The sequence below is a fragment of the Aquarana catesbeiana genome, linkage group LG01 (assembly GCF_042186555.1).
Source record: "Aquarana catesbeiana isolate 2022-GZ linkage group LG01, ASM4218655v1, whole genome shotgun sequence".
Classification (NCBI taxonomy): Eukaryota; Metazoa; Chordata; class Amphibia; order Anura; family Ranidae; genus Aquarana; species Aquarana catesbeiana.
In genome coordinates, this window is record NC_133324.1 from 946,922,221 (window position 1) to 946,946,440 (window position 24,220).

At 44.9% G+C, this 24,220-nt stretch overlaps 2 protein-coding genes across 2 annotated transcripts in view; both read left to right on the forward strand.

Annotated features, from left to right (window-relative positions):
- LOC141121389 (von Willebrand factor A domain-containing protein 5A-like) overlaps window positions 1–24,220 on the forward strand; it is a gene marked incomplete in the record, with an annotated part of 791,688 nt that overhangs the window by 162,307 nt on the left and 605,161 nt on the right.
- The window catches only part of LOC141128246 (von Willebrand factor A domain-containing protein 5A-like), a 192,922-nt gene that overhangs the window by 123,089 nt on the left and 45,613 nt on the right, over window positions 1–24,220 (forward strand). Inside the window, exons 14-16 of the mRNA XM_073615442.1 lie at window positions 11,542–11,735; window positions 14,523–14,555; window positions 18,350–18,406. Coding sequence (XP_073471543.1) covers window positions 11,542–11,735; window positions 14,523–14,555; window positions 18,350–18,406 — 284 coding nt within the window. The remainder of the gene's footprint in view (window positions 1–11,541; window positions 11,736–14,522; window positions 14,556–18,349; window positions 18,407–24,220) is intronic.

The window sequence follows — 24,220 nt, forward strand, 5'->3', positions numbered from 1 at the left end:
GTGGAGAGGGTCCAGGGCAACATGCAGTCTACTGGTGTCCAGGCAGGGTTTATCATGCAGGGAGGGAAGGCCAAGGGAGCTGGTAGGAAAGCAGGAGGATTGGAGAGACGCTGGGCCTCAGGACCCCCCAGCCAGCCTACAGAGGCAATCTCCGCCGGGCAGCCAAGCAGATCTCAGCAGAGAGGTGGAGGATAGTGGATTAGCTGAGGGCAGGAATGGCCGCAGCTCGGGGTTCCTTTCAGGCCGACCACGGCGCTCCTCCGCCGGCCGGCACCGTAGGAAAGTCCGGTGGGCAGCAGGCTTACTAGGCCGGACCAGGCCGAGGCCTCTACAGTCGATCCCGGCGGCCCCACAGACCACCGGACCCTGCCAGGCACTCGGAGGGGCAGGCTGGATGGTGAGGGGAGTCCCCTACCTCACTGTCAGGCCAGGAACAGCTCCCCCCAGCAGGATGCAGGCTGGTAAGATGGCGGCGGCCGCGGGCCTTCAGGACCATCTTCTCCCCGGCTAATCACGGGCTGATTTTGCACAATATTGGCTCAGACTGCAGCAGGGCGTGTGGAGGAACAAATCGGGCAGGTAGAATGGCTTTCTTTTGTCATCCAGATGCATGAATGGCTAAGGATGGGGTTTAGGATAGCCGGAGCTCTCTTCTCACACATCTGCTGCCTTTCACATCCGGACACGCCCCCCCGCCGCAATATATTTTTAAATTATTAGTTAGCTAGTTGGCTATTATTTTGAATTTTCGTTCTTATGAATTTTCGGACTTTCTTCCTTATTTTCGGATTTTCAAATTTATGAATTTAGATCATAACGAATAAGGACCTGAAAAACGAAAAAGAAAAAAACAAAAACGAACAAATTTTTCAGAACATTTACCAAAATACTGTAAACATAATTTGGTGCGATCTATGCTCCCCTCCTATGTGCCCACTCACTCACCAGCTGCCATAGACTCCCATAACAGAAGTTGCTTTGAAATAGTCTCAGATGCTGGGCTTTGTAGTCCTCCAACGTGGCTCCTTGTTTGCAGGTGGGGATTTGCTCATAAATATTGAATGGCAAAACAGGAAAAGAGTATATAGCGTAATTCCGTTCATTGACCACTTGTTTACTGGGCACTTAAATCCCCTTCCTCCCCAGACCAGTTTTCAGCGCTGTCACTCTTTGAATGACAATTGCGCGGTCATGCTACACTGTACCAAAATTAAATCTCCCCCCACCCCCCACAAATAGAGCTCTCTTTTGGTGGTATTTAATCACTGCTGGATTTTTTATTTTTTTTTTTTTTTTTGCAAAAAACAACCCACACACCCTTAAGTTTTTTTAGCCTGTTATAAAATTTTACAAACAGGTAATTTTTCTCCTTCATTGATGGGCACCGATAGGCTGCACTGATGGACACTGATAGGTGGCACTGAGCGGTGGCACTGATAGGCAGCACTGATGGGCATTGATAAGTGGCACAGGTGGGCACTGATTTGCGGCACTGATATACACTGGCAGGTGGAATTGGTGGACACAGATGAGGCGAAAGCGCACAGGGTGGGCATAGATGGCAGGTGGGCACAGATGAGGCGGCGATGGCTCTCAACGTTCGGGACCGCTGTCCCTTTGACAGAAGCTGGTGATCGACTTTTTTTTCTGCTCGAAAGCCGATTACATCACATGATCAGCTGTCATTGGCTGACACGAGGTAAGGGGCCGGGATTGGGCAGCGCATGCACGGGAGGACATCTATTGACGCCCACCCAGCAATTAAGGCCCACGTGGAGCCGTCATTCGGTTATAGCGCAGGCGGGAGGTGGTTAAAACCTATTATAAGACAAGGTAATCCACTGACATTAGTACAAAACAAACAAGTATAAAAACCGAAACCAGAAGTGCGCCACAACTTGCGTGTCACAGGCCAGATCTGTCGTCACCACCATGTTTCGTCCCTCCCACGGGACGTTATCAAATGATATCCTTGCGCAATATACTTGGGTTGAACACAGAGTTCGGGCGATGAGCCAGGTGTTATCGGTTCTCAAACTTGGCAGATGCACTCAGGCTCTAATCACGTGCTTCAAAAAAAAAAAAAAAAAAAAAAAAAAAAAAAAAAAAAAAAAAAAAAAAAAAAAAAAAAAAACCCCACACCCCCCATTGGGATCTATGCGTCCAGCACCCTGCATGTAGATTAGGGGCCGGGTGCATGGATGAGCCTCGGCTGTTCATTCGTTTTTCATTCGGTTCATTCGTTATGATCGCAATTCGCAAGTTCCGAAATTTGCAAATTTGTCAATTACAAAATTCGAAAGAATGAAAATCTGAAAAATTCTAAATAACTAATAACTAGCTATTAAAATTATAGGTGTTGGAATTTCCTTTCAAATTTGTCTGTTAGTGAACATAAAAAATAAAAAATTTATCCGAAGATAGGAATCATCCAAAATAAAGAATGCCACATCTAAACAAATGGAGTGGAACACATTAATAATAATAAATAACAATAATAATAATAAAAACTTTATTATTAATTTGTTATGTTCCATTTGTTTAGATGCGGCATTCATTATTTCTGATAATTCGTAACTTCGGATATATTTGTATTTGTTACGTTCACCAAGAGCCAAATTTAAAAAGGAAATTCCAATACCTATAATTTAATAGTTGGTTATTTCAGAATTTTGAATTTACGAATTTTCGAATATTCAAATTTACGAACATTAAACGGGTTGTAAAGGTTTGTGTTTTTTTTTTTAATAATAAACATGGTATACTTACCTCCTCTGTGCAAGGGTTTTGCACAGAGCAGCCCCGATCCTCCTCTTCTGGGGTCCCTCAGCAGCGCTCCTTGCTCCTTCCCGCATCGAGTGCCCCCATGGAGACCCGCTTACCAAGGGCGCACTCGTGCAGGCGCTCTCCCGAGTCCTGCTGCTGCATCCATTGATACAGACAGTGGGACTCGGGCCCTGCCCCCAGGCATTCAAGCCAACAGGGAGTGCGGAACAACCTATCTGCATGACCTCCAAAGACCCAGGCATAAAAAAAAAAAAAAAAAAAAAAAAAAAAAAAAAAAAAAAAAAAAACACACCACACACACACACACACACACACACACACGACAGGGACTACTGTAAATCAAGGTCAAACAGTACGAACCAGTGGCCGTGGCTGCGCCCTAGACAGCAGTGCACCCTAGGCGGCTGCCTAGTTCACCTAGTGGTAGCTTCAGCCCTGTAAAAAGGGGGTCAGGTGCCATGGGGCAGTGAGACTAATACCCCTCCCTCATACAGCCCTCATATTGGCTCGGCTGGAACCAAAACTCCATTTACAATAGGTCACTAGAAAGATCTTCTCACCCTCTCCATAACCTCTGATAAGCGATGCACCCATCCAACAGATACAGGGAAATCTCAAATTGACTTCTCTTGAGGCTCTCTGCATGTCACATGACCTAGCGAGGAAAGTCAGGGACCGGAGACTTTCCCTGTACACTGATGGGCAGGTGCATCACTTATCAGGGGTGTAAATGAAGTTGGGCAAATGTGAGATCTTCCTCTTAACATATTCCAGCTGATCTGAGGTCTGCATGGGGAAGAAGAGTACATTTAACAGCAGAGACCTAAAGGTAAGGTTGGTCAGCATGTGAGTGGAAGACTGGTGTGGAGATGGGTGGGGTGCTGCCTGGTACCATCCCTATTGAGGTTGTGGAAGAAGTGACCTGGATTTGGTGGTGGGGGACAGTGCAAGGAGAGTCAGCAATGTGGGACCAATGTCCAGGGAGTTGAGTGCTGTAGTCGGCTTGGGGGGGGGGGGACGGGGGTGAAAAGAAAAATGGAAGATCCCCGTGGGGTTTTTTAGCAGCAATTATAAAATCAAATAAAGTTTTTAATCAAAATGATTAATTTTATTTGAAAAAAGGCTCTGGACATAGACTATACAAGACACAAGTTTAAAAACCATGAGCTCCGGTTTACATAATGCATAACGCAGCAAATTGAGGTAACAGATCAGACAGTAATTTTGGTGTCATGTAAACATTATTATGAAGGTTATGCATACAACAATGCCACCTTAAAACATTGATTGAAGTTATACCATCCGATGACAGAGAAAACCCCAATGCATTTCAACCTTACTGGGTCATGGTCTTCCTCAGGGGGTTCATAATAGCTCTACAATTGCATCAGAGAAAAAGGATCAAAGTATTAGTACTATAAATTATGTATTTTATAGGAAATTGGAGATAGTTTTAAATAGTTACCCTCTATGTCATGCATTGGTTTTCCGGAGATTTCTTTTAAAAAGACAGACAAAGGACAAAAGGTTTCCCACTTGTAATTCTGGACTCCGCTGGGACGTCGTCCCTACTCACACTTCAAGGGGAGGCAGGGCCAACCCATGCGACTTGCAGGTGGTCACAAACGGCGTGGCCCCCACCCACAAGCGGAGGGAGGGGAATGGAAAGAGAGGGACACCTGAAAGTGGTCATAATAATATGAATTAGAAAATGTCCATCTATGGTGTCATGATGGTATGCAAGATGTTTTAATTTATTTAGCAAAATATTTATCTTAAAATGATGATGTTGGTATTGGGCTACTTTCACACTGAGGCATTGCAAAACCGCAGTAAAAACGATGAGCATTAGCGGTAAAAATAGCCCATGCATTTTAATCACGTTTTTAAGCGTTAGCAAACCTGACCATGTGGTCATGCGACCTTCCCCACAGTTTCTGGGTGGTTTTAAAGCGTTTTTACAGAGTTTCCCATTCATTTCAATTGGGATAGACGTTTTTACAGCAAAGATGCTCCAAAAAAGCTGTTTGTAGGATTTTTTCCAACGCACAGCCAGCGCAATGCCTCAGTGTGAAAGGTTACACTGAGATACATGGGGGGTGTTTTTCATGCGGTATTTAGGCGGTAATTTTAGCGCTAAAACACCTGAAAAACGCCTCAGTGTGAAAGGGGCCTAAATCTACCAATATTTATCTGTTAGGCTACTTTAACACTGAGGCGTTGCAAAACCGCTGTAAAAACGATGAGCGTTATTAACACATTTTTGCTGCGTTTTTACCGCATTAGCGGAAAAATAGCGCTAACGCCCATGCGTTTTAATCGCATTTTCATAGTGTTTAAGCGTTAGCGTACGTGACCATGTGGTCATGTGATCTTCCCCACAGTTTCTGGGCGTTTTTAAAGCGTTTCCCATTCATTTCAATTGGGATAGACGTTTTTACAACGCTATTTTATGCGCCCACGAAGATGCTCCAAAAAAGCTGTTTGCAGGATTTTTTCCAACGCACAGCCAGCACAACGCCTCAGTGTGAAAGGTTACACTGAGATACATGGGGGGCGTTTTTCATGCGGTATTTAGGCGGTAGTTTTAGCGCTGAAACGCCTGAAAAACACCTCAGTGTGAAAGGGGCCTTAATCTAATTTTTGTCTATATCCCAAAGGGTGTATGTATGTATGTATGTATGTATGTATGTATGTATGTATGTAATGAACATCCCCTTGTATTGTGACTAGATTTACACTTAAGACAAAAGTATCTATATCAATATTTCTCAATATCTATGTTAGCAAATATGGAAAATGTGACAAAAATGGGGAGGGTGCAGGGTAAAAAAGAGGGGAATTTTTTTTAATTAAAAGGTTAGTGCGAGCATGCGCTGTGAAAAGAGGAGAAAAATCCTGTGTTGTGACTCCTCAAATTCAGTTAAAAAGGAACCAGTGCATCACCCGTGAGAGGTAAGAAGTAAAAAAAAAAAAATGCATTGAAGGTGAAGGGATAATGTGCAAGGAAGTGCTAGTGAAGGATATATATGATTGCCTTGGTAAGTATATCCGGTCAACAAAAGTATCAAAATGCCAGAAAACAATGGTGGTGGTGATAGTTGAAAAATAGAGGAAGGAGAAACCCTAAAGGTTTAGAGTGCTGAAAAGTGAGTGAAGTATGGCAAGCATGGTAAAACTATCAAGCAGAGTTGAGAAAGGATACCACAGAACTTTATACCTAATTAAAAAAGGTTGGACATATGCAACCTCCAAACATAAAAGTGCATACCATTTGATCACAATAAGGACCTATACATGGAATAAAAATCATATAAATGAAAAAAGGGGAAGTTTTATAAATAGGTTTGTAATCCTGCAGCCTATTGTTGTTATGTCTCCTTACCTCACAGGTTTGTGTGTTGTCATGCTCTCGTTGCGGATCAACTGAGTAATTCCAGCAAGGAGCATCTCTAATTATATTTCCTGGGTAAAGGGGTAATTGCTAACAGGTGTTTTTTAACCGCTTGACATCCGGAGGCCGTCATATGACGGCCTCGACTTTCGGGGGTTATATCTGAATGATGCCTGAGGCTACAGACATCATTCAGATACCGGCGTTTTCAGCCGGCGATTCCGTACACCATAAGAATGATCATAGCGGCTGTTCCGACGCTTGATCATTCTTACGGGCGGGGAGAGGGGACGTCCCCCCCCTCCCGCCGCCGTCCGGTGCTTCTACCGACTCACCTCAGCGATCGGTAAGTCGGATAGCGGATCCGCCGGCGCCGGATGTTCACCATAGAGATTTCTCTATGATCGTTCGGAGGCCTCTGCATTCAAAAAAACGGTGCCGCTTCGGCTGGGAAGCGGTGATCGTTTTTTTTTTATTTTTTTTTATTTTAGGCTTCCCACCAGCCTAGTGGTGAGATGTGGGGTCTTATTGACCCCATATCTCACCATAAAGAGGACTGATCGTGTCATATTCCTATTACAAGGGATGTTTACATTCCTTGTAATAGGAATAAAAGTGATCAAAAAAAACATTTTTTAAAAAAGTGTCAAAATAAAAAATTTTAAGTTAAATTAACAATAAAAAAAAAAAAAAAATTTTAAAGCGCCCCTGTCCCCGTGAGCTCGCATGCAGAAGCGAGCGCATACGTAAGTCCCGCCCACATATGAAAACGGTGTTCAAACCATACATGTGAGGTATCGCCGCGAATGTTAGAGCGAGAGCAATCATTTTGGCCCTAGACCTCCTCTGTAACTCAAAACATGTAACCAGTAAAAAATTTTAAAGCGTCGCCTATGGGGATTTTTAAGTACCAAAGTTTGGCGCCATTCCACGAGTGTGTGCAATTTTGAAGCGTGACATGTTAGGTATCTATTTACTCAGCGTAACTTCATCTTTCACACAATGCAAAAAAATTTGGCTAACTTTGCTGTTTTGTTCTTTTTTAAAGCATGAAACTGTTTTTTTTTAAAAAAAAACGCTTTTGAAAAATTGCTGCGCAAATACCGTGCAAGATAAAAAGTTGCAATGACCGCCATTGTATTCTCTAGGGTCTCTGCTAAAAAAACATATATAATGTTTGGGGGTTCTATGTAATATTATAGCAAAGAAATGATGATTTTTGACATGTAGGAGCGAAGTGTCAGAAATGGCTTGGATGCGAAGTGGTTAAAACTCTCCAGCCCATCCCTCCTGGGTGAAGGGGTAATTGCTGACAGGTTTTTTAAATCTCTGCAGCCCATCCCTCAGAGGGGGGGGGCGTGGGAGGCGTAATGCCTCCCTGTTGTGGCCCCCTCGGTGTTCCGGTAAGCCAGTGCTCCGGATGCCTCCGTCACCTTCGACGTAATGCCGTGACTGGAGACGGGAGCGCGCATGCGCAAAGGAGACATGCCCGATCAGGGCCGGGGGATCGTCCCGCGCATGTGGGGGATGGGGGTTGGCCAGCAGGGATCACAGGTATCATGGGACAATGTTCAGAGTAAGGTGGATTGGTTGGGGAGTATTGTATGGTGTCCTTTATAAATGTTCTGGTACAGTATTTGTGCAATACAGCAGAATTTTTGTGAATGAGGAAGAACATTTGTTCAATGGAAAAAGAAAAGCTATTTCTCTTTCGTTGAGTGACAGACACAGCACCATTATTCAGAATCATAGGGTTATACCACCCCCTACAGGAGTAGGACACTACGCCTATGGTCAGTCCTAGGTGGTATACACTCCCCTTTCTGCTATAGGCCTTCAGTTTTTTTCTGCCTAGTCAGGAGTAAGAACCTAGTTCCCTGCTGGGATCTTTAGTCCTGGGAATTTTTTTGTTTGTTAATTTTTTTTTTTTCCTGGATTTTTCTCCGGTGAGATCTACAATTAACTGCTGGGCTGGGTGACTGGCTGGACACTAAGATCCAGTTGTCTCCCCAGTCTGGCCAGTAAGCGCGTGCAGACCGCAGTTAGGTCGGCCGCGACACTGGACGGAGGCTGGCCCTGCAAGTTAAACGTCTCGCAAGTTTGCGTATGGGAGTCGCAGCATTCCTCATGGCCGACAGCCCCCCACTTCGGTGGAGAGGGGACCTGTCTGGGAGTGTTACCGGCACGCTTCGCTGGATCGGTAAGTACGGGGCCCCCTTCTCTCCTACCCTGGACGTGGTGTGGGGCGCGGGTATTTCCTGGGTTCTCCTCCACCCCCTCCCTCCCTTCCTTCCCGATTGAGGCCCAGGCTTCTGGCATAGGTGCTTTTGGGACACACTGTCCCCCCTTCCACCCTCGGGGTTGCTACTGGGGGGGTATCCCTTGGGCCCACCTGCTGCAGTGGTTAGGCCTGGGAGGCGGGGGACCAGACGTCCCGCGTAATTTAGGCCGCGTCTTTGGGGCCTATCGACCGGGCACTGGGTGGGCAGCCCCAGGGTGGGCGGCGGAGGCTGCCGCTTTCTGTTTTTGGGTGTCCGCCCTCCGTGCAGCGGCTCAGATTGGTCCGGTCCCCCACGCGGGCCACACACTCGTGGCCGAAAATTTAGGCCGCGACTTTTGCGGCCTGCTAGGCCTCGTGGCCGCCGCTCTGAGGGCGATCTCATTTTGGGGGTCTTTTAGGTGGGCCTGGCGTGGGTGCTCCTGGCGCTCCCTATGAGGGGCCTCGGTCTGGGCCCCCTGTGAGGGTCCTCAGTGGTGCCTCATGTGGCCATCATCCGTCGGCGCCCCCTGTGCGGGGCCTCGGTCAGTGTCCCCTGTGCGGGGCCTCGGTCAGTGTCCCCTGTGCTGGGCCTCGGTCAGTGTCCCCTATGTGGGGCCTCGGTCAGTGTCCCCTATGTGGGGCCTCGGTCAGCGCCCCCTGTGAGGGGCCTCGGTCAGCACCCCCTGAGAGGGGCCTCGGTCTGTGCCCCACTGTGAGAGGCTTTGGTCTGTGCCCCCTGTGAGGGATTTTGGTCTGTGCCCTCTGTGAGGGGCCTCTGTCTGTGCCCCCTGTGAGGGGCCTCAGTATGTTCCGCCTGTGAGGGTCCTCTGTATGTTCCGCCTGTGAGGGGCCTCAGTATGTTCCGCCTGTGAGGAGCCTCAGTTTGTGCCCCCTGTGCGGGGCATCCTGGCGTCCCCTGGCAGAGCCTCGGCCGATATCCCCTGTGCGGGCCTCGGGCATTGGGGGATCTCAGTTGGTGGCCTCCTCCCTGAGTTTTTTGTGGTGGTGCTTAGGCATATAGCATCGTAAATGCCCCCCCCGCCTTCCTCTGTCTCAAACGATCCTATATCGGGCTCTGCTGCCACGGACATGGCCCACCTTGCGGGGTTGGTTGCGACGCTACCTGTCCCGTCAAGGAATGAGGATGATTCTTCCATAACTGCAGTGGTGCACGAAAAAGCACTGTTGTCGCACTTATTACATCTGTGCAGGAAACTTTCAAGATGGGGGATGCAGCAGTGGCTGCGGCGGAGGGCTGGTTCCCTTTTAGCACCCATAAGCCGCCTTGATGGCAAAAGCGTTCCCTTCTGCCTCTTATTTTGCCAAATTTGTCCATGAAGATTGGGAGTGTCCAAAGTGCCCTTTGTGCTTCCAAAATGCTTGCTGTGAGGTACCCCTTTGAGGAGTCCCTCCTTCAGAAGTGGACTGTTCCACCAGTAGTGGACCCCCTGTCTCTAGGCTGCTCAAGGCAACCATGATTCCAATAGAGGAATCAGCTGACATATCTAGAGGGGGAGCAGAATCCCCCTGCCGTTGCTGCATTGGCAGACCTGTTGGTCTAGGCGCTGCAGTTTGTCTGCTATACCTCTTGGCTGTAGTTCCCCTGATTGCTGAGCTCTCTGTTTCCGCAGTGGTGCTTAGACATGTATTGTGGGGGCTACCCTGGATAACATCATTATGGGTCTTGATTTTGTCTGGATAGTTTTCCGGCCTTGTTCCCCAAAAAGTTTTTTGCTACCAAAGAGTGTGATTGTCCCAGTTCCCGAGTCGGGAACAGTTTCAGGGGTTTTATTCAAATCTGTTCACAGTCCAAAAGATGTAGAGCATGGTACGTCCAGTTCTGGACCTCAAGGCCCCGACCTGCCTTGTGTGGGTACAGAAGTTCAGGATGGAGTCTGTCCGAACGGCGGTGGCACCCCTTCATCATGGGGACTTTCTGGCTTCTATCGACATCATGAATGCTTACTTACGCATTCCATTATGTGCCTGACTCCAGCACTTCCTCCATTTTGCTGTGGGTGCTGAGCATTATCAGCGCGTGGTGTTTCCTTTTGGTCTTGCCACCACCACTCAGGTGTTCACGAGGTGTTGGCCCCAGATCTGGCGTGGTTATGTCAGTGGGGGTTTGAGGTCCACGATCTTCTTCTGCGAGTCCTCGACTACCCTGAAGGGCAACCTAGCCCCTATACAGACCTTGATGGATTCAGTTGGCTTCTATACTATTTGAAGTCAGCTTTGGACCCTTCCAGAACATTGGATTATCTGAGCCTGACCCGGGCTTTAGCTCTGGCCAGAGTGTTTCTTCCTCTGGACAAACTCCACAAGTTGCATGCTGCGTTTTTCATTTACTGTTGTCCGGTAGGTTGGCCTCCCTGCGGACCTGCATGTGGGTGTTGGGTCTGATGATATCTACTTTCTTGAGGAGATTCCATTTGCACAGTTCAATACAAGCTCCCTTCAGGGAGATCCTGGCATAATGGGACAAGTTCCCAAGGTCACTGGACAATCAGATTCGGCTGAGCAAGGAAACCAGAGGTTCCCTGGTCTGGTGGCTTCGCTCTCTGGTTCTTCGACGGGGTACATCCTTTCTCCCCTTGTAATGAACAGGGTGACCACCAATACCAGTCTGTCCGGTGGGGAGATGTCCTGAGTCTTGGACGCTGTTGGAATCCGAAATACCGAGCAATATCCTGGAACTCCGAGTGATCAGACTATGTCTGGATCATGGACGGATCAACTTCGGGAGCTCCCGGTACGGATCCAGTCGGACCATGCAATGGCGGTGGCTTATGTCAATCACCGGCCCTCTCCGACGTACGCATTCCAGGAGTGGAATACTGACAGTCGGATGCCTCAGTCGGCTAGGGTTCAACCGCAGGGTGGGCCATTCACCGGGCCGTGTTTCATCGGATATGTCTCCGATGGGGCACTACTGAGGTAGATCTGTTTGCTTCCTGGCTAAACAGGATGTTACCAAGGTTTCTGGCAAGGTCTCAGGATCTTCTGGTGGGTACCTCAATCACTCTGGTGGCCCATGGGGCCAGTAACGTTTGCTCTACGCCTTTCTTCCTCTCCAGCTTCTGCTGTGGCTTTTGCGCAGGATCATGGCCGTGGGGATTCTGGTGATTCTGTTGGCTCTGGATGGGTCCTGTCGATCTGGGTACGCCAACCGGGTGTGCCTGGTCATCGACATTCCTTGGCGACTGCTTCTCAGGGACGATCTACTGTCCCAAGGGCCGTTCTTCTATCCTGCTTTAGAGTCTCTGGTTTTATGGCCTGGCTGTGATGAGCCAGGTGCTGCAGTTCCGATGCTGCTGATGGCTAGGGAGTCTACCTCTAGGAGGCTCTACCTCCGGATGTGGAAAGCGCATATATCCTGGTGTGAGTCACCGGGCATTTATTCTCGTTCTTTCTCGGTGGCTTCGATTCTGACCTCCCTTCACAGGGGGTTGAGCAGGAATGGGTCTCGAGTACCATTAAGGGCCAGGTGTCAGCCTGAGTGGTCTTCTTCAGCATTCCCTGGTCTCATACTCCCTGGTGTGTACCTTTTTATTCAAGGGTTTCGACGTCTGTTTCCACCGGTGCAGTCTCTTCTACCAATGTGGGAACTTGGTGATTTTGGTTCTCCAGAAGCCTCTCTCTCAAAATATTCTGGAGATTCCACTGCTTACTCTCTCAGAAGGTGGCCTCTTGGAGGCTATCACCTCTGCTTGCAGGGTGTCGGAAATGGCGGTATCTTGTTGTACACCTTACCCAAAGTTACACTAGGTTAAGGTGGTTCTTCACCCTTTTCCATTGTTCCTTCCTCGGAATTCCATTTGAATAAGGACATTGTGTTGCCTTCCTTGTGTCCATGGTCAACACATCCTAAGGAATTTGCCTTATCTGCCCTGGATGTGGTTTGGGGGATTCAGGTGTATTTGGCAGCCACTGAGTCTTTTTGGAGGTCAGACTCACTGTGATCATGGATGGGCCAAGAAAGGGGCTGTCTGCTTCTTCTGCAACGATTTCTGGATAGATCAGACAGATGATGACTCTGGCCTATTTTGTCGGGGATCGGGTTCCTCCTTTCCCTGTTACGGCACATTCTTCTCGGCGATTAGTGCTTTTTGGGCCTTCTGTCATCAGGCGTCTGTTGAGCAAGTTTGCAAAGTGGCTGCTGGTCGTCGGTGTTCACTTTTGCAACGTTCTATGAAGTGGATGTGTTGGCATCTGTGGATGCCTCATTTGGCCACATTTTTTTACAGGCTATTGTTTAGAGGGTCTATTCCCTCTTGAAGGGGTATTGTTCAGGTTGGGCTCCAGCTTGTTCTGTGTTGAGCTCCTGTTACCTGGTTGGCTCCAGTGTTAGCCTTGGGATTTTTCATTGTCCCACCCCTCATGTTTGGCACTGCTTTGGGACGTCCCTATGGTTCTTAATAATGGAGCACTGTGTCTGTCAATGAACGAAAGAAAAAATGGGATTTTTGACCATAAAATCCATTTCTCTGAGTTCATTGACAGACACAGCACCCACCCCTCTAAGGAGTTTTAATACTTCTGACACTGCTTGTTACTAAACTGAAGGCCTATAGCAGAGAGAGGGGTGTATACCACCTAGGACTGCCCATAGGCGTAGCCAAGTCTTTTTTTCTGCCTAGTGTCCTACTGTAGGGGGCGGTATAACCCTATGGTTCTGAATGATGGAGGGCTGTGTCTGTCAACTCAGAGAAATGGATTTTACGGTAAGTCAAAAATCCCATTATTAACCACTTCCCACCCAAGGTACGTCATAGGACATCCTGGACTTTGAGTGGGGATATCTGAATGATGGGTACAGCTATAGACATCATCCAGATATCTTATTTTTTTGGCTGGTGATTCTCTTAACCGTAAGAACAATCACAGTGGCAGTTCAGCCGTTTGATCATTCTTACAGGCGGTGGGAGGGGACGTCCCCTTCCACCGCCCTCCGGTGCTTCTCCGTGCTCACATAGACCCCACATCTCTCCATAAAGAGGACCTGTCATGCACTATTCCTATTACAAAGGATGTTTGAATTCCTTGTACAAGTAATAAAAGTGATAAAAAAAAAAAATTTTTAAAGAAAAGTGTAAAAATAAAAAAATAAAAGTAAAATAAAGAATAAAAAATAAATAAAAAATGTAAACCACCCCTAACCCCGCGTGCTCACGCACAGAAGCGACCGCATACGTAAGTCGTGCCCATATATGTAAACGGCGTTTAAATCACACATGTGAGGTATTTTCGTGTGCGTTAGAGTTAGAGCAATAATTCTAGCCCAAGACCTCCTCTGTAACTAAACAGGTAAAAAAATTTAAAGAGCTGCCTATGAAGATTTTTAACTACCAAAGTTTGGCGCCATTCCACACAGCACAATTTTAAAGCGTGACATGTTATCTATACTCGGCGTAACATCATCTTTCACATTATACAAAACAATTGGGCTAACTTTACTGTTTTTTTTTAATTCATGAAACTGTTTTTTTCCAAAAAAAATTAGTTTGAAAAATCGCTGCGCAAATACTGTGTGACATAAAAAGTTGCAATGACCGCCATTTTATTCCCTGGCGTCTCTGCTAAAAATATATATATATAATGTTTGGGGGTTCTGAGTAATTTTCTAGAAAAAAAAAAAAGAGGATTTTTCCATGTAGGAGAGAAGTGTCAGAATTGGCTTGGACTGGAAGTGGTTAAACATATAATGCCCAAGGGCTGTGCCCCACCAGAACATCTGTGTCATTAAAGATTTCAAATGTTATCTCCGGCTTTGTTACTGTGTCAGTTGGCTTTGGGCTGCTTATCGGGTCTATCAGATAGGCAGCTCAATAGCCAACTGAAGGAACGTGCACAACAGACTGACAGTGCTGCTCCTTATTACGAGGCAGTGGCTAAATGCTAAATGTTGTCAACCTGCAACAGGAAGTGCTGTAAATAGTGTAACAGATTCACAAAAAAGGAATTGCTTTGATAGAAAAATATACAGTGAGTATGATGCCAAACCTACTGAAAAATAGATTTTGGATTTACTTATACTTTAATTGAATTTCCTTCTTGATAAAGCCTTTCTTTAATATACAGGTGGAGGGTCACCTAAGAGAAGTGTACAACCGGGTAAGAGATTGTACACTGCAGGGGGACTAGTCACGTGTTCTTTTTTTTTTTTTTTTTTGCTACTTCAGCGAGTTCATATGAGAGGATTAAATCACTTTGATTAAGTCATTTTTATCCCATCTCATTATCGTCACATCATAGTAGCATATTCTTTGCTTTTTAATAAATTTAATAAATCAACACTTCACTGCTTGTCTTTACACAAATTTATCCCCTCCCCTCCCCCCCTCCCTCCCTGGCCCCTGCAGCTGTTGCTATCACCTCAAGCTTTGGAGGTTTCTAATGTTCCAGGTCTCGACCTACAATGTGATTGCTAGAAGCCCTTGGCGCTCGGATTTTCTAAATTTGGTCCAACAATCCCATTTACCCCCTTGTGTATCATAGTCACTTCCTGTAGAATTGCTTGCTTCGAATCGCTCCAGAGCATATGTTTCATTGACGTTAGCCACCCACTCTCCTATCCTCGGCGCATCTTGTTTCTGCCATTTCTTAGGGATGATATTTTTGGCTGAGTTTAATAATACCGGGATTATTGAGGTTTTGTACCGTCTCATTCCCCCTTCCGACCAATGGAACAAACATTTCTACGGGTCGAAGGGGATCGCCTTGCCTGTTATTTCCTCAATTAATTTGATCACTTCTTGCTAGAAGTTTTTTATTTTTGGGCATTCCCACCACAAGTGCGACATAGATCCTGGAGTTGCACAACCTCTCCAGCAATTCGGAGACTTATCTGGGGAGAATGCACTAACTCTGACCGGGGTCATACACCATCTAGTCAGACACTTATAGTTGCTCTCTCTGGTTTTTGAGTCCACTGCCATTCCATGTGTTGCCTCTAATATGCGCTTTACTTCCTCACTATCGACAGAGGCACCCAGTTCCTCCTCCCATTTCCTAATAAACGGGGGTGGATCCGCCCCCAGCTCTCTCACCAAGATTCTATAGATTGCTGCAATTTTACCCTTCTTCATATCTTTGCTAAAAAGTTTTTCTATCGGTCTATACTCTGCTTCCTCCCTTAAGGGTCTAGGGAGACTAGCAATAAAGTGAGCTAACTGTGCGTATCTCCACCCATTTAAGATCCAAACCCCCTCTTGTACTGCCATTTCGTGAAACGTGATTATTTTTCCCCGTTTAATTATACCCCTTACCTGTGCCTCCCTATCTAATATCCAATTACCCCCCACTATCTCCATCCCCGGTGGGAAGAGCGAATTCTCTTTTAAATAAATTAAGGGGGAGTTATAGTTCCATTTATTTCTTGAGTGCATCTGATCCCAGATTTTGTATGTGTATTGTGTGATATAGTGTGTATCCTTACCCAGTCCCCTAACGTGAGGGGGATTCCAAATCGCGTGACTTAATTGTGCATTACTCATCCTTTCTTCTAAACTCACCCATCTTTTAGTTTCTCTACTATGTGCCCAATCTAGTGCTCGTGCTAAGACCGCTGCTTTGTGATATAACCTAAAATCTGGGAGAGCGAGCCCTCCACTTTCTTTTTCTCTCCTCAGTGTCTTTAGAGCAATCCTGGGTTTTTTATTATCCCAGACATATTTACTTATAAGGCTGGATAATACTCTGAAAAAATTCTCCGGGAGGGGAATCGGAAGCATCTGCATTATATACAGAACTTTTGGGGCGAGCACCATTTTTACAAGATTGATTCGTCCTACCCATGTGACAGGGCAGTATTTAATTCTATTTATTTCCCTTTTTATTTTATTTAACAAGGGGATGAAATTCTGCTTATATAGTTTCGCTTTATCGCATATTAAATTAACCCCTAAGTATTTCAGGGATTTTTTCCATGGAAAATGGAACACTTCCCCCAGTCTGAGCGCCTCCATTTTATTGAAATTTATTTTTAGGGCTTCTGATTTTTCTAGATTTATTTTAAAATTAGAGAGCTCGCTATAGTTCCTCAGGCTAATTAGGAGGTTTGGGATCGTGATTCTAGGTTTAGAAACAACGAGAAGTACATCATCCGCGAAGGCGGCTAGTTTATGTTCCTCCCCACCCACTATGCAACCGCTTATATCAGGGTTTCTCCTAATCATAGCTAGGAGGGGTTCTAAGGCCAGGACAAACAAAAGTGGCGATAGAGGGCAACCTTGCCTCGTTCCATTTTTCATAACAAATTGAGCTGAGGGTGTCTTATTAACCTTTACATATGCTGCAGGTTGGTTATATAAAATTTTTTATCCAATTTAACATTGTGGGCCCTATTCCCATTACTTCAAGTGTATGAAACATGAATCCCCAGTCTACCCTGTCAAACGCTTTTTCGGGGTCAATTGACAGGAGTAGACTGGGGATCCCACTCGTTCTAAATACCTCCATTATCAGGAGAGATCTCACCCCATTGTCCCTTCCCTCCCTCCCAGGGACAAATCCCACTTGGTCTGAGTGGACCAGAAAGGGCATTTTCTCTTTCAGCCGAGATGCCAATACCTTCGTATATAGCTTAGTATCCGCGTTTAGGAGCGCGATCGGCCTATAACTCGAGCATAAAGTCCTGTCCCTCCCCTCCTTTGGGATAAGTGTTACAGCTGCCAGCAGGGCATCTCTACAGAGAACTCCCTGCTTCCCAAGACCGTTCCAAATTTGGCGCAGCCTGGGAACCAGGGATCCGCTGAATTTCCGGTAGAAGTTATTTGTGAAGCCATCGGGCCCAGGACTTTTGCCCGTGAGGGAAGACTTTAATGCCTGATAGATCTCCTCTTCCGTTATCTGGCGCTCTAGCTCTAATGTATCTGCTTCTGACAGTGTGGGAAGTCCCACCCCTTTTAAATACTCCTTTGTCTTCTCTTCCTTATTTCCCTTAATTTTTCCTACTTTACTACCCGAATAAAGTCCTGCAAAAAACTGTCTGAATTCCTCTGCTATATCTTTTGTGGTATGTCTCATTTTACCTTTACCGTCTTTGATCTTCTCTATGTAGTTCTCGTCTTTTTTTTTCCTCGTGACTGATGCTAGATGTTTCCCCACCTTATTACCCTGCATGTGGAACCTTTTTAAATGTGTAGTCCTAGCTTTCGCCATCTCTTCTTCCAATAACTCCCTAAGCTCTTCTCTTTTTAGTGTCAGTTCTTTAAATGTAGCCTCATCCTTTCCTAATGAGGCTTTATGTATTTGTTCCAGCTGATAGATTTTGGCTACGAGATTTTCTTTCTTCAATCCCCCCTCTCTTTTTTCCCCTGAGTCTATGGAAATTATTAGTCACGTGTTCTTGATGTTGGCATCGTTGCTCAGGGTTCCCTGTGATATTTCCAACCTAAAAAACCTTTTATTGGCAGAATTTTGAGAATCCCTTCATGAGCAAAAGACAGATGAGCAAAAGACAGATGACTGATTCTTATTTATAAAAAGTCACAGGCCAAGAGCTGCTGCAGGCGCAGCATAAGCGGAAGGCCTACATGACTGGGGTTTGACTAGCTAGGCTGTAGTAATGTAGGGGTTAAACAAAATGTATGGAAAAGGGCAAAATAATAGATCTTACCTCAATGGGGGAGGCAGGGTTGGGTCAAGGTGTCCTGTCGATTAGACTAGGCATTTAACCCCATTCCAAACCGTTATGGCAGATTTTAGAATTGGCAGCTAATGGTCATGAATGAATGATTTGGGGGGCCTCTCAAAAGATCAATAGCGGTCTCGTTTCCAGGGCATGTGACATTGGGAAATTTATCGGGTCTAGTATATAGGAAAAAAGTAGGGAAATCTGTCAGGGATTGAAAGTAAAAATGCAAAATAAAAATACTCATTTTAGTTTTCTTTCTGTTCTGTTTGAGGATCATGTAGTCCTGATACATCAGATTCTGAATGCGATGGCATGGCTTACGAAGGAGGTAGGAACAGTCATCCTTATTTTCCTGTCATGTTTAAAGCTTATGTCAAGCAATAAAAAAAATATCTCTGCATTACATGTACATTTTTCTGCCTAGTGTCCTACTGTAGGGGGCGGTTTAGCCCTATGCTTCTGAATGGTGCAGAGCTGTGTCTGTCAACTCAAATAAATAGATTTTACGGTAAGTCAAAAATCCCATCATTAACCATTTCCCACCCAAGGTACGTCATAGGACATCCTGGAATTTGAGTGGGGATATCTGAATGATGGGTACAGCTATAGACATCATCCAGATATCTTCTTTTTTTGGCTGGTGATTCTCTTCCCCGTAAGAACAATCACAGTGGCAGTTCAGCCGTTTGATCATTCTTACAGGCGGTGGGAGGGGACGTCCCCTTCCGCCGCCCTCCGGTGCTTCTCCGTGCTCACATAGACCCCACATCTCTCCATAAAGAGGACCTGTCATGCACTATTCCTATTACAAAGGATGTTTGAATTCCTTGTACAAGGAAAAAAGTGATAAAAAAAAAAAAAATTTTAAGAAAAGTGTAAAAATAAAAAAATAAAAGTAAAATAAAGAATAAAAAATAAAAAAAAATTCAAACCACCCCCAACCCTGCATGCTCACGCACAGAAGCGACCGCATACGTAAGTCGTGCCCATATATGTAAACGGCGTTTAAATCACACATGTGAGGTATTTTCGTGTGCGTTAGAGTGAGAGCAATAATTCTAGCCCAAGACCTCCTCTGTAACTCTAAACAGGTAAAAAAATTTAAAGAGCTGCCTATGAAGATTTTTAACTACCAAAGTTTGACGCCATTCCACACAGCACAATTTTAAAGCGTGACATGTTATCTATACTCGGCGTAACATCATCTTTCACATTATACAAAACAATTGGGCTAACTTTACTGTTTTTTTTAATTCATGAAACTGTTTTTTTCCCAAAAAAATGAGTTTGAAAAATCGCTGCGCAAATACTGTGTGACATAAAAAGTTGCAATGACCGCCATTTTATTCCCTGGCGTCTCTGCTAAAAATATATATATATAATGTTTGGGGGTTCTGAGTAATTTTCTAGAAAAAAAAAAAGAGGATTTTTCCATGTAGGAGAGAAGTGTCAGAATTGGCTTGGACTGGAAGTGGTTAAACATATAATGCCCAAGGGCTGTGCCCCACCAGAACATCTGTGTCATTAAAGATTTCAAATGTTATCTCCGGCTTTGTTACTGTGTCAGTTGGCTTTGGGCTGCTTATCGGGTCTATCAGATAGGCAGCTCAATAGCCAACTGAAGGAACGTGCACAACAGACTGACAGTGCTGCTCCTTATTACGAGGCAGTGGCTAAATGCTAAATGTTGTCAACCTGCAACAGGAAGTGCTGTAAATAGTGTAACAGATTCACAAAAAAGGAATTGCTTTTGATAGAAAAATATACAGTGAGTATGATGCCAAACCTACTGAAAAATAGATTTTGGATTTACTTATACTTTAATTAAATTTCCTTCTTGATAAAGCCTTTCTTTAATATACAGGTGGAGGGTCACCTAAGAGAAGTGTACAACCGGGTAAGAGATTGTACACTGCAGGGGGACTAGTCACGTGTTCTTTTTTTTTTTTGCTACTTCAGCGAGTTCATATGAGAGGATTAAATCACTTTGATTAGGTCATTTTTATCCCATCTCATTATCGTCACATCATAGTAGCATATTCTTTGCTTTTTAATAAATTTAATAAATCAACACTTCACTGCTTGTCTTTACACAAATGTATCCCCTCCCCCCCTCCCTCCCTGGCCCCTGCAGCTGTTGCTATCACCTCAAGCTTTGGCGGTTTCTAATGTTCCAGGTCTCGACCTACAATGTGATTGCTTCTAAATAGCGCTCGGATTTTCTAAATTTGGTCCAACAATCCCATTTACCCCCTTGTGTATCATAGTCACTTCCTGTAGAATTGCTTGCTTCGAATCGCACCAGAGCATATGTTTCATTGATGTTAGCCACCCACTCTCCTATCCTCGGCGCATCTTGTTTCTGCCATTTCTTAGGGATGATATTTTTGGCTGAGTTTAATAATACCGGGATTATTGAGGTTTTGTACCGTCTCATTCCCCCTTCCGACCCACGGGTCGAAGGGGATCGCCTTACCTGTTATTTCCTCAATTAATTTGATCACCTCTTGCCAGAAGTTTTTTATTTTTGGGCATTCCCACCACAAGTGCGACATAGATCCTGGAGTTGCACAACCTCTCCAGCAATTCGGAGACTTATCTGGGGAGAATGCACTAACTCTGACCGGGGTCATATACCATCTAGTCAGACACTTATAGTTGCTCTCTCTGGTTTTTGAGTCCACTGCCGTTCCATGTGTTGCCTCTAATATGCGCTTTACTTCCTCACTATCGACAGAGGCACCCAGTTCCTCCTCCCATTTCCTAATAAACGGGGGTGGATCCGCCCCCAGCTCTCTCACCAAGATTCTATAGATTGCTGCAATTTTACCCTTCTTCATATCTTTGCTAAAAAGTTTTTCTATCGGTCTATACTCTGCTTCCTCCCTTAAGGGTCTAGGGAGACTAGCAATAAAGTGAGCTAACTGTGCGTATCTCCACCCATTTAAGATCCAAACCCCCTCTTGTGCTGCCATTTCGTGAAACGTGATTATTTTTCCCCGTTTAATTATACCCCTTACCTGTGCCTCCCTATCTAATATCCAATTACCCCCCACTATCTCCATCCCCGGTGGGAAGAGCGAATTCTCTTTTAAATAAATTAAGGGGGAGTTATAGTCCCATTTATTTCTTGAAGTGCATCTGATCCCAGATTTTGTATGTGTATTGTGTGATATAGTGTGTATCCTTACCCAGTCCCCTAACGTGAGGGGGATTCCAAATCGCGTGACTTAATTGTGCATTACTCATCCTTTCTTCTAAACTCACCCATCTTTTAGTTTCTCTACTATGTGCCCAATCTAGTGCTCGTGCTAAGACCGCTGCTTTGTGATATAACCTAAAATCTGGGAGAGCGAGCCCTCCACTTTCTTTTTCTCTCTTCAGTGTCTTTAGAGCAATCCTGGGTTTTTTATTATCCCAGACATATTTATTATAAGGCTGGATAATACTCTGAAAAAATTCTCCGGGAGGGGAATCGGAAGCATCTGCATTATATACAGGACTTTTGGGGCGAGCACCATTTTTACAAGATTGATTCGTCCTACCCATGTGACAGGGCAGTATTTAATTCTATTTATTTCCCTTTTTATTTCATTTAACAAGGGGATGAAATTCTGCTTATATAGTTTCGCTTTATCGCATATTAAATTAACCCCTAAGTATTTCAGGGATTTTTTCCATGGAAAATGGAACACTTCCCCCAGTCTGAGCGCCTCCATTTTATTGATATTTACTTTTAGGGCTTCTGATTTTTCTAGATTTATTTTAAAATTTGAGAGCTCGCTATAGTTCCTCAGGCTAATTAGGAGGTTTGGGATCGTGATTCTAGGTTTAGAAACAACGAGAAGTACATCATCCGCGAAGGCGGCTAGTTTATGTTCCTCCCCACCCACTATGCAACCGCTTATATCAGGGTTTCTCCTAATCATAGCTAGGAGGGGTTCTAAGGCCAGGACAAACAAAAGTGGCGATAGAGGGCAACCTTGCCTCGTTCCATTTTTCATAACAAATTGAGCTGAGGGTGTCTTATTAACCTTTACATATGCTGCAGGTTGGTTATATAAAATTTTTATCCAATTTAACATTGTGGGCCCTATTCCCATTACTTCAAGTGTATGAAACATGAATCCCCAGTCTACCCTGTCAAACGCTTTTTCGGGGTCAATTGACAGGAGTAGACTGGGGATCCCACTTGTTCTAAATGCCTCCATTATCAGGAGAGATCTCACCCCATTGTCCCTTCCCTCCCTCCCAGGGACAAATCCCACTTGGTCTGAGTGGACCAGAAAGGGCATTTTCTCTTTCAGCCGAGATGCCAATACCTTCGCATATAGCTTAGTATCCGCGTTTAGGAGCGCGATCGGCCTATAACTCGAGCATAAAGTCCTGTCCCTCCCCTCCTTTGGGATAAGTGTTACAGCTGCCAGCAGGGCATCTCTACAGAGAACTCCCTGCTTCCCAAGACCGTTCCAAATTTGGCGCAGCCTGGGAACCAGGGATCCGCTGAATTTCCGGTAGAAGTTATTTGTGAAGCCATCGGGCCCAGGACTTTTGCCCGTGGGGGAAGACTTTAATGCCTGATAGATCTCCTCTTCCGTTATCTGGCGCTCTAGCTCTAATGTATCTGCTTCCAACAGTGTGGGAAGTCCCACCCCTTTTAAATACTCCTTTGTCTTCTCTTCCTTATTTCCCTTAATTTTTCCTACTTTACTACCCGAATAAAGTCCTGCAAAAAACTGTCTGAATTCCTCTGCTATATCTTTTGTGGTATGTCTCATTTTACCTTTACTGTCTTTGATCTTCTCTATGTAGTTCTCGTCTTTTTTTTTTCTTTTTTTTACCTATAGCAGCATGACCGCCTTTCCCTTCTGTATTTTTTATTCTAATTTCGGTTGCTGGTTAAAACGTTATTACGCTTTTGGGACTCTCCGTGTCTTTTATATCCCCCTATACCACCGAGGGAATCACCCCCTGAGACTAGGACCATGAGGATAGTATTCTACACCTATAGGAGGATCCCCTTAAAAAATCTTTGGTCATATGCGTTTGCCCTATTACCCTAAGGTAAGGGGCCACTTCTTACATGAGTGTGTAAACACGAAGATGTGCACTGTGTGATCTATCTTAAGCACTGCAGTGCGACTGTTGCATGCTAGGACGCTATTGCCAATTTTTAAAAAAAGAAGGACTTTTTCTTGGAACACCCCTGTACTGTCACACTTGGTGCATGTCAGAATGTTATAGTCACATTATATCAAAAAGATTGCATGTCATAATATTTGACAATCCTTGGATATTCCACAATTTTTTGTCTTTTTTCACTATTGCACAATGTCACTTTACGTGTTATTTGCTTGCTATATACCTTGAGTCACTTTAGATTGTATTATGCACTTTACTATTATTTGACGTTTTTATACTATTGATAATTTGTCTATGGACATGATGAGAGATATGTATTGATTTTTATTTTTTAGTGATACTTTTGACAGTATTGATATTTATTTATGATGAGATATATTTATTGATTATTGTGACCACATAAGATTTTTTTATCACTTAGAATTATTGTCATATGAGTGGAGATTATTACACGGCTGATGCCACCACTTCTACATTGTTATTTTATGTTTAATTATACACCCTCTATGTATGTCACACCACCTTAAGTCATTCTAGCAAGTGTGTCCAGGATTAGCGCGGCACCACCTAGTGTTAATATTATTTACCTATAAGGTTTGGTTTGTACCTGATTCGGTGCAGGCAGCTTTTCCTAGTTTAGTCCAGTGTACTGTACACCTAAGTCCCCCAAAGTCGGAAGAAGACCCCCCCGGAGCTGCCTAATAAATTACTTTAAAAACCTGTGTAGTGTGTTTTTTATTGACACTTTTTTTTCCCCCAGGTGAATGGGTAGGGGTACGATGTGAGTGGGGGGCCGGGATCTGGGGGCCCCCTTATTAAAGGGGGCTTCCGGATTCCAATAAGCCCCCCGCCCGCAGACCCCGACAACCAATGGCCAGGGTTGTCGGGAAGAGGCCCTTGTCCTCATCAACATGGGGACAAGGTACTTTGGGGTGGGGGTTCCTCTTAAAATCCATACCAGAGGGGGTTCCCCTTAAAATCACCCAGTAACCACGCCCCA